The sequence below is a fragment of the Coregonus lavaretus genome (genome assembly GCF_964263955.1).
Source record: "Coregonus lavaretus genome assembly, chromosome: 33".
Lineage (NCBI taxonomy): Eukaryota > Metazoa > Chordata > Actinopteri > Salmoniformes > Salmonidae > Coregonus > Coregonus lavaretus.
The window spans coordinates 8,654,077-8,664,556 of NC_140020.1; the positions used below are offsets into that span (position 1 = coordinate 8,654,077).

At 43.6% G+C, this 10,480-nt stretch overlaps 1 protein-coding gene across 1 annotated transcript in view; it reads right to left on the reverse strand.

Moving 5' to 3' along the window:
* LOC311108024 (protein CEBPZOS-like) overlaps positions 1-10,480 on the reverse strand; it is a 20,620-nt gene extending 10,140 nt beyond the window's left edge. The window contains exon 1 of the mRNA XM_084150661.1: positions 10,378-10,480. Coding sequence (XP_084006787.1) covers positions 10,378-10,392 — 15 coding nt within the window. The 5' untranslated portion in view covers positions 10,393-10,480. The remainder of the gene's footprint in view (positions 1-10,377) is intronic.

Genomic DNA, 10,480 nt, shown 5'->3' on the forward strand with positions numbered 1-10,480 from the left:
CTCCTCACCTGTTCTATAGACCAGTGGTCATGGGAATTATATTTACAATATACACCCAAAATGTGATTAAATAGTTAGCTAAAACTTTTTTGTACATAATGTTTCCGCCATCGTTTCCTAAAAGAGCTTCTGGACATCAGAACAGCTATCACTAACCTCCATTTGGACGAGGACTTACAGTGAGGGAAAAAAAAGTATTTGATCCCCTGCTGATATTGTATGTTTGCCCACTGACAAAGAAATGATCAGTCTATAATTTTAATGGTAGGTTTATTTGAACAGTGAGAGACAGAATAACAAAACAAAAACCCAGAAAAACGCATGTCAAAAATGTTATAAATTGATTTGCATTTTAATGTGGGAAATAAGCATTTGACCCCCTCTCAATCAGAAAGATTTCTGGCTCCCAGGTGTCTTTTATACAGGTAACGAGCTGAGATTAGGAGCACACTCTTAAAGGGAGTGCTCCTAATCTCAGTTTGTTACCTGTATAAAATACACCTGTCCACAGAAGCAATCAATCAATCAGATTCCAAACTCTCCACCATGGCCAAGACCAAAGAGCTCTCCAAGGATGTCAGGGACAAGATTGTAGACCTACACAAGGCTGGAATGGGCTACAAGACCATCGCCAAGCAGCTTGGTGAGAAGGTGACAACAGTTGGTGCGATTATTCGCAAATGGAAGAAACATAAAAGACCTGTCAATCTCCCTCGGCATGGGGCTCCATGCAAGATCTCACCTCGTGGAGTTGCAATGATCATGAGAACGGTGAGGAATCAGCTCAGAACTACACGGGAGGATCTTGTCAATGATCTCAAGGCAGCTGGGACCATAGTCACCAAGAAAACAATTGGTAACACACTACACCTTGAAGGACTGAAATCCTGCAGCGCCCGCAAGGTCCCCCTGCTGAAGAAAGCACATATACAGGGCCATCTGAAGTTTGCCAATGAACATCTGAATGATTCAGAGGAGAACTGGGTGAAAGTGTTGTGGTCAGATGAGACCAAAATCGAGCTCTTTGGCATCAACTCAACTCGCTGTGTTTGGAGGAGGAGGAATGCTGCCTATGACCCCAAGAACACCATCCCCACTGTCAAACATGGAGGTGGAAACATCATGCTTTGGGGGTGTTTTTCTGCTAAGGGGACAGGACAACTTCACCGCATCAAAGGGACGATGGACAGGGCCATGTACCATCAAATCTTGGGTGAGAACCTCCTTCCCTCAGCCAGGGCATTGAAAATGGGTAGTGGATGGGTATTCCAGCATGACAATGACCCAAAACACACGGCCAAGGCAACAAAGGAGTGGCTCAAGAAGAAGCACATTAAGGTCCTGGAGTGGCCTAGCCAGTCTCCAGACCTTAATCCCATAGAAAATCTGTGGAGGGAGCTGATGGTTCGAGTTGCCAAACGTCAGCCTCGAAATCTTAATGACTTGGAGAAGATCTGCAAAGAGGAGTGGGACAAAATCCCTCCTGAGATGTGTGCAAACCTGGTTGCCAACTACAAGAAATGTCTGACCTCTGTGATTGCCAACAAGGGTTTTGCCACCAAGTACTAAGTAATGTTTTGCAGAGGGGTCAAATACCTTTTTCCCTCATTAAAATGCAAATCAATTTATAACATTTTTCTGTTCAAATATTTTTTCTTGAACACACATAAGAATGGTGTATAGGTATGAAAGACACGAGTACAGTTCTTATCTAAACATAAGAGAACAGACATGAACAACAAGACCCAGAGTTCTGGGCACAAAACAAATATTACAAAACAAGACACACAGAACAGGGACAGGTAGAAAGAAAAAGGGTAGATGTAACCCCCCCACTTATACCCCCCTTTATCCCCCCCCCCCCCCCCCCTCTTATTCCACCCTATTCCCCTCCCGACTGCTCGGGTGGCGGGGCCAGCACACGCTGCCCAAAGGTAGATTACAATATGACAATTGAGAGTGCGTTAAAAAGTACAAATTCACAGCGCCGACTGGTCCAAGTAAGAGAAGAAAGGCTGCCAGATTTGATCAAATGTTGATAATTTATTGTTCAGAATATATCTATTTCTTTCTAAGTGTACAGTGTTTGCCAATTCGCTGAGCCATAATTTGGTAGAGGGTGCTTCCCTCCTTTTCCAAAACAACAAGATTTTTTTTTTTGCCGAAATGAGACTGTAAGAGATTAGTTGTTTTTGGGAGTTGGTTAATCCGTTTAGGGAATCGGACACTCCCAGGATTATCAGAAGCGGGTCTGGGTCTATTGAAGTCTCCAGAACTTCAGAGAGGACCCCAAAAATTCCACACCAATAACCATACAGGCTAGAGCATAGGGCAAAGCAGTGGAGTAGTGTACCCTGCTCAGCCTGACATTTATCACACATAGGGGATGTATCAGGAAATATCCTATGCAATTTAGTTTTGGAATAGTGTAATCTGTGTAATACCTTAAATTGTATGAGACGATGTCTGGAGTTAATGGAGCAGGTGTGGATATACTCCAAGCTATCCTCCCAGTCTGCCACCGAAATGTCAGTCCCTAGTTCTTCCTCCCCTTTTGCCTTAATGGCATCAGTAGAGGGTGCGCTAACAGATTGAAAAGCGTCATATAGACGAGATATCAGTTTGTCTGAGGTGGGGCATATTTTTATGCATCCATCAAACTTGGAAGGTTTAGCATTCCCAAATGTTGGGAGGTGTTTTCTAACATAGTCTCTAATTTGTAGGTATCTGAAAAAGTTACTTCTGGGAAGGTTATAAGTTTCCCTCAGCGATTCAAAGGAAGCAAAGGTCCCTCCTATATATAAATCCCCTATGGTACTTATCCCCAACTCTCCCCATCGCTCAAAGGTGTTATCAAGGTTAGAGGGGGCAAAGGAGGGATTCCTGGCAACAGGGAGCATGAATGGGGCGGCAGGTAGCTTAGTGGGTAAGAGCGTTGTGCCAGTAACCGAAAGGTCGCTGGTTCTAATCCCCAAGCCGACTAGGTGAAAAATCTGTCGATGTGCCCTTGAGCAAGGCACTTAACCCTAATCGCTCCTGTAAGTCGCTCTGGATAAGAGCGTCTGCTAAATGACTAATTTATTTATTATTAATTAATTTATTATTTATTTATTATTATTATTATTTATTTATTATTATTTATTTATTATTTAATTTATTTATTAATTTATAATGATATTGGTCTAAGCTTAAAGTGGACTTTAATTTGCTTCCAGATTCGGACTGTACTATGTATAATAGGATTGTTACGGTAAAGTGACATCTCCAGATTGACAGGTGACAAAATCACAGCACCAATAGAGAAGGGGTGACACTCCTCACGCTCCATACTAAGCCAGCTGGATGGTAGGGGTGCGTCATCCAGCAAAAACGTAACAGCGCGGAGGTTAGCGGCCCAATAGTAAAATATAACATTTGGGAGAGACAATCCTCCTTCCATCTTGGATTTACATAGGTGTTTTTTACCTATCCTGTGTGTTTTATAATCCCAGATGAAAGGATTGATAATAGAGTCCAGTTGTTTATGAAAGGATTTAGGTATGAATACTGGGATGTTCTGGTATAGGTAGAGCAGTTGTGGGAGGAAGACCATTTTAATGGCATTAATTCTTCCGAGCAGAGAAATTGGGAGAGTTCTCCAAAATTGTATGTTTGCCTTGAGATTTTGCATCAGAGAGGGGAAATTCTCTTTAAATAGTAAGGAGTATTGTTTGGTAACTACAATTCCAAGGTAGATAAATTTTTCTGAAGATAACTTAACTGGAAGATGTTCTAGCCAGGAGGTGTTTTGCAACCGTATGGGCATTAATTCACTCTTGTTCTAATTTATTCTGTATCCCGAGAAGGTACCAAACAAATTAATCACCTCAAGAATAGCTGGAATACTAGCTTGGGGTTCTGTTACATAGAGGAGAATATCATCTGCGTATAGGGAAATCTTATTTAGAGTATCTTTAGTATTATAGCCGTGTATTGCTGAATGAGATCTGATCGCTTGAGCGAGAGGTTCAATAATTAGGGCGAAGAGCATAGGCGACAGCGCACAACCCTGCCTTGTCCCTCTGTAAAGGTTCAATCGGGGCGACAGTGATTGGTTAGTGAGTATTCTCGCACAGGGGTTCCTATATAAAAGCTGGATCCAATTTATGAACCCATCTCCAATATTACATTTCTGTAGGACCTTGAATAGATAGGGCCACTCAACTTGGTCAAAGGCCTTTTCGGCGTCAAGAGATATAATGGCAAGGTCCACGTTAGGTAACCTCTGAGAATACATAATGTTGAAGAGGCGCCTGAGATTGAAGAATGAGTTTCTGTTAGGGATAAAGCCGGTCTGGTCCGAATGGACCAATTTGCCAATTAAAGTGCTAACCCTGTTAGCCAGAGTTTTTGCTAAAATCTTTTGGTCTGTATTAAGGAGGGATATTGGTCTGTATGACCCTACCTCTTCCGGATCTTTACCCTTCTTATGTATAACTGTAATAAACGCCTCATCCAAAGTAGATGGGAGAGCTCCATCCTCATTGGCCCGAACCAACATTTTGTGCAGGTAGGGAGAGAGCATGTTGCTGAATGTTTTATAGAATTCACCAGGGTATCCATCTGGGCCCGGGGTCTTGCCACTCTTTAGAGATTTAATTGTTTCTCTAATTTCTTCAAGAGATATTTCCTTATTCAGGAAGTTAGAGTCTTCCTGGTTCAGGGCAGGAAGATTACAGTCCTCCAAAAAGTTTTGCATAATTAAGGGATTAGGATCCGCTTTAGATGTATATAGAGTCTCATAAAACTGACGGAATCTGTCATTGATGTCTTTGGGGGAGGAGAGTAATTCCCCAGATGCAGATTTAACTTTGTGAATCATTCGGTCACTCACATTTTTTCGAAGTTGTCTGGCGAGTAATTTGTGTGGTTTGTCACCAAACTCAAAATATTTTTTATTTGGCATAGAGAAAAGATTTAGCAATTTTAGCCGAGAGGATCTGATTGTATTTACATTTTAAAGACATAATTTATAACATTTTTGACATGCGTTTTTCTGGATTTTTTGTTGTTGTTATTCTGTCTCTCACTGTTCAAATAAACCTGCCATTAAAATTATAGACTGTTCATTTCTTTGTCAGTGGGCAAACGTACAAAATCAGCAGGGGATCAAATATTTTTTTCCCTCACTGTATACTTCAATAAGTCAGAGGAAAACTACATATTGATTATCGCGGACCAGTCCCAAAGCCCGACACTCGAAGAAGGAGGAGACAGCGCTATAGAGGCCAGCGTGTGGGATACCTGACGAGACTTCGTCGGAGTGGATAAAATCACCTCTACCTCCGTTCAATCACTGGAGAATAAACTGGATGAGCTCCGTTCGAGACTATCCTATCAAAGTGATCTGAAGAACTGTAATGTCCTATGAGTCGTGGCTGAACAACGACATAGTAAATATAAATCTGGCTGGTTTTTCTATACATCGGCAGGACAGAACGGCTGCGTTGGGGAAGCTCAGAGGAGGGGATGGGTGTCTCTTTGTTAACAACAACTGGTGTGTGATCTCTAATATTAAGGAAGTCTCAAGGTTCTGCTCGCCTGAGTTAGAATACAGTACCTTATGATAAGCTGTAGACCACACTATTTACCAAGAGCATTTTCATCTATATTTTTAGTAGCTGTCTATTTACCACCACAAATCGATGCTGGTACTAAGACCACACTCAACGAGCTATATAGGGAAATAAGCAAACAAGAAAATGCTCACCCAGAGGCGGCGCTCCTTGTGGCCGGTGACATTAATGCAGCAAAACTGAAATCAGTTTTACCCAACTTCTACCAGCATGTCAACTAGAGGCGAAAAAACTCTAGATCACCTTACTCCACACAGAGATGCATACAAGGCTCTCCCTCGCCCTCCATTTGTCAAATCTGACCATATCTATATCCTCCTGATTCCTGCTTACAAGCAAAAACTCAAACAGAAAGTATCAATACAGAAGCTACAGGACTGTTTTGCTAGCACAGACTGGAATATGTTGCAGGACTCATCCGAATGGCATTGAGGAGTACCACATCAGTCACCGGCTTCATTATTAAGTGAATCAACGACGTCGTCTCCACAGTGAACGTACGTACGTACATATCTCAACCAGAAGCCATGGATTACAGGCAACAACTGCACTGAGCTAAAGGCTAGAGCTGCCGCTTTCAAGGAGCGGGACACTAATCCGGACGCTTATAAGAAATCCCACTACACCCTCCGACGAACCATCAAACAGGCAAAGCGTCAATACAGGACTAAGATTGAATCCTCCTACACCGGCTCTGATGCTCGTCGGATGTAGCAGGGCTTGTAAACTATCACGGATTACAAAGGGAATCCCAGCCGCGAGCTGTCCAGTGTCGTGAGCCTACCAGACGAGCAAAATACCTTCTAAGCGCGCTTCGAGGCTAGCAAGACTGAACTATGCATGAGAGTACCAGCTGTTCCGGATGACTGTATGATCACTCTCTCCGTAGCCGATGTGAGTAAGACCTTTAAACAGGTTAACATTCACAAGGATAAGCAGGACGCGTACTCAGAGCATGCGTTGACCAGATGGCAAGTGTCTTCACTGATATTTTCAACCTTTCCCTGACTCAGTCTGTAACACCTACATGTTTCAAGCAGACCACCATAGTCCCTGTGCCCAAGAACACCAACGTAACCTGTCTAAATGACTATCGCCTGGTAGCACTCACATCTGTAGCTTTGAAAGGCTGGTCATGGCTTACATCAACACCATCATCCCAGACACCCTGGACCCACTCCAATTCGCATACCGCCCCAACAGCTCCACAAATGACGTAATCTCTATTGCACTCCACACTGCCCTTTCCCACCTGGACAAAAGGAACACCTACATGAGAATGGTGTTCATTGACTACAGCTCAGCATTCAACACCATTGTGCCCTCCAAGCTCATCACTAAGCTAAGGATCCTGAGATTAAACACCTCCCTCTGCAATTGGATCCTGGACTTCCTGACAGGTCACCCCCAGGTGGTGATCTGCCACACTGATCACCACCATCTGCCACACTGACCCTCAACAAGGGGGCCCCTCAGGGGTGCGTGCTTAGTCCCCTCCTGTACTCCCTGTTCACCCACAACTGCGTGGCCGCACACGACTCCAACATCATCATTACCTTTGCAGAACACACAACAGCAGTAGGCCTGATCACCGACGACGATGAGACAGCCTACAGGGAGGAGGTCAGAGACAACAACCTCTCCCTCAACATCAGCAAGACAACGAAGCTGATCATGGACTACAGGAAACAGAGGGCCAAGCACACCCCCATCCACATCGACGGGGCTGTTGTGGAGCAGGTTGAGAGCATCAAGTTCCTCTGTGTCCACATCACTAATGAACTATCATGGTCCACACACATCAACACAGTTGTGAAGAGGGCACGACAATGCCTCTTCCCCCTCAGGAGGCTGAAAAGATTGTGCATGGGCCCTCAGATCCTCAAAAAGTTATACAGCTGCACTATTGAGAACATCTTGACTGGCTGCATCACCGCTTGGTATGGCAACTGCTTGGCATCCAATCACAAGGCTCTACAGAGGGTAGTGCGTACGGCCCAGTATATCACTGGGGCTGAGCTCCCTGCCATCCAGGACCTCTATACCAGGCGGTGTCAGAGGAAGGCCCTAAAATTTGTCAAAGACTCCAGCCACCCAAATCATAGACTGTTTTCTCTGCTACCGCACGGCAAGCGTTACCGATGCATGAAGTTTGGAACCAAGAGTACCCTGAACAGCTTCTACCCCCAAGCTATAAGACTGTTAAATAGTTAGTTAAATAGTTAACCAATAGCTACCCAGAATATCTGCAATGACCCTTTTTGCACTAACTCTTTTGACTCATCACATACACTGCTGTTACTGTTAATTATCTATCCCATTGCCTAGTCACTTTATCCCTAGATATACACTACCGGTCAAAAGTTTTAGAACACCTATTCATTTTTACTATTTCTACATTGTAGAATAATAGTGAAGACATCAAAACTATGAAATAACACATATGGAATCATGTAGTAACCAAAAAAAGTGTTAAATCTAAATATATTTTATATTTGAGATTCTTCAAATAGCCACCCTTTACCTTGATGACAGCTTTGCACACTCATGGCATTCTCTCAAACAGTGTCACCTGGAATGCTTTTCCATTAGTCTTGAAGGAATTCCCACATATGCTGAGCACTTGTTGGCTGCTTTTCCTTCACTCTGCGGTCTGACTCATCCCAAACCATCTCAATTTGGTTGATAGTCCCACTAAGCCCAAACCAGATGGGATGGCGTATCGTTGCAGAATCTCCAATTTGGACTCCAGACCAAAGGACACATTTCCACCGGTCTAATGTCCATTGGTCGTGTTTCTTGGCCCAAGCAAGTGTCTTCTTATTATTGGTGTCCTTTAGTAGTGGTTTCTTTGCAGCAATTCAACCATGAAGGCCTGATTCACACAGTCTCCTCTGAACAGTTGATGTTGAGATGTGTCTGTTACTTGAACTCTGTGAAGCATTTATTTGGGCTGCAATTTCTGAGGCTGGTAACTCTAATGATATCACGTTTCAGGAGAAGACCCAGATGCAGACAGTGTTGAAGTAACAAAAGTTTACTACAAAAACTGGGGGCAGGCAAACAACAGGTCAAGGGCAGGCAGAGGTCAGTAATCCAGATCAGAGTCCAAAAGGTACAGAACAGCAGGCAGTGTCAGGGTCAGGGCAGGCAGAGGTCGATAATCTAGGGTGGTGTGACAAGATACAGAACGGCAGGCATGCTCAGGGTCAGGGCAGGCAGAACGGTCAAAACCGGGAAAACTAGAAAACAGGAACTTGAGAAAGACAGAAGCAAGGAAGGCTTGACGAAACAAAACGAACTGGCAACAGACAAACAGAGAACACAGGTATAAATATACTGGGGATAATGGGGAAGATGGGCGACACCTGGAGGGGGGTGGAGACAATCACAAAGACAGGTGAAACCGATCAGGGTGTGACAAATGAACGTATCCTCTGCAGCAGAGGTAACTCTGGATCTTCCATTCCTGTGGCGCTCCTCATGAGAGCCTGTTTCATCATAGGGCTTAACGTTTTTTGCGACTGCACTTGAAGAAACTTCCAAAGTTCTTGAAATCTTCCGTATTGACTGACCTTCATGTCTTAAAGTAATGATGGACTGTCGTTTCTCTTTGCTTATTTTGTCTTTTACCAAATAGGGCTTTCTTCTGTATACCCCCCCTACCTTGTCACAACACAACTGATTGGCTCAAACGCATTAAGAAGGAAAGAAATTCCACAAATTAACATTTAACAAGCCACACCAGTTAATTGAAATGCATTCCAGGTGACTACCTCATGAAGCTGGTTGAGAGAATGCCAAGAGTGTGCAAAGCTGTCATCAAGGCAAAGGGTGGCTATTTGAAGAATCTCAAATATAAAATATATTTTGATTTGTTTAACACTTTTTTGGTTATTACATGATTCCATATGTGTTATTTCATAGTTTTGATGTCTTCACTATTATTCTACAATGTAGAAAATAGTTTAAAAAATAAAGAAAAACCCTTGAAAGAGCAGGTGTTCTAAAACTTTTGACCGGTAGTGTATGTAAATATCAACTTAAATTATCACGTAACCCTGCATATCGACTCGGTACCGGTACCCTGTGTACATAGCCAAGTTATCGTTACTGATTGTGGATTTGTTCTTTATTATTTTTATATTTTTTTCTCATTTTTTCTCTCTGCATTGTTGGGAAGGGCCCGTAAGCATCTCACTGTTAGTCTGCACCTGTTGTTTACCAAGCATGTGATTTTAGAATGATCCTGGCTGTGGTGATCAGGAATTGTGAGGATGAAGAATGAAACATTTTACATTTTAGTCATTTAGCAGACGCTCTTATCCAGAGCGACTTACAGTTAGTGAGTGCATACATTTTTCATACTGGCCCCCCGTGGGAAACGAACCCACAACCCTGGCATTGCAAGCGCCATGCTCTACCAACTGAGCTACAGGGGACTATTAGTCCACTACTATTGTCTAGAGCCCTATGGGCCCTGGTCAAAATTAGTAGACTATTTAGAGAACAGGGTGCCATTTGGGACACACCCTATCATTAACTTTTGTACCCGGTTAACGATAGAGGATTGAGGTTGGCATCCCTCAGTTTAATTAGCTACCCCCCCCCCCCCCCCCCCGCTGTCGCTGTGCATCTTCTAACTTCTCATTCCAGGGAACTTCACAGTGCTACTTGCACTTCCTGCAGACCCATGGAATACACAGCAGCCTCTGTAGGAGGGGAACACAGAAGTCTTAACTAAGTGACAATATTTGCTCACCTGTGATACACACATCTGGCTGGCTGTTGGGGTGGCCTGCCTAGCCAGGAAGGCAGCTGGCTGCTACTGCTGAGGGGAAGGCCCAGACGGGTCAGCTGGGAAG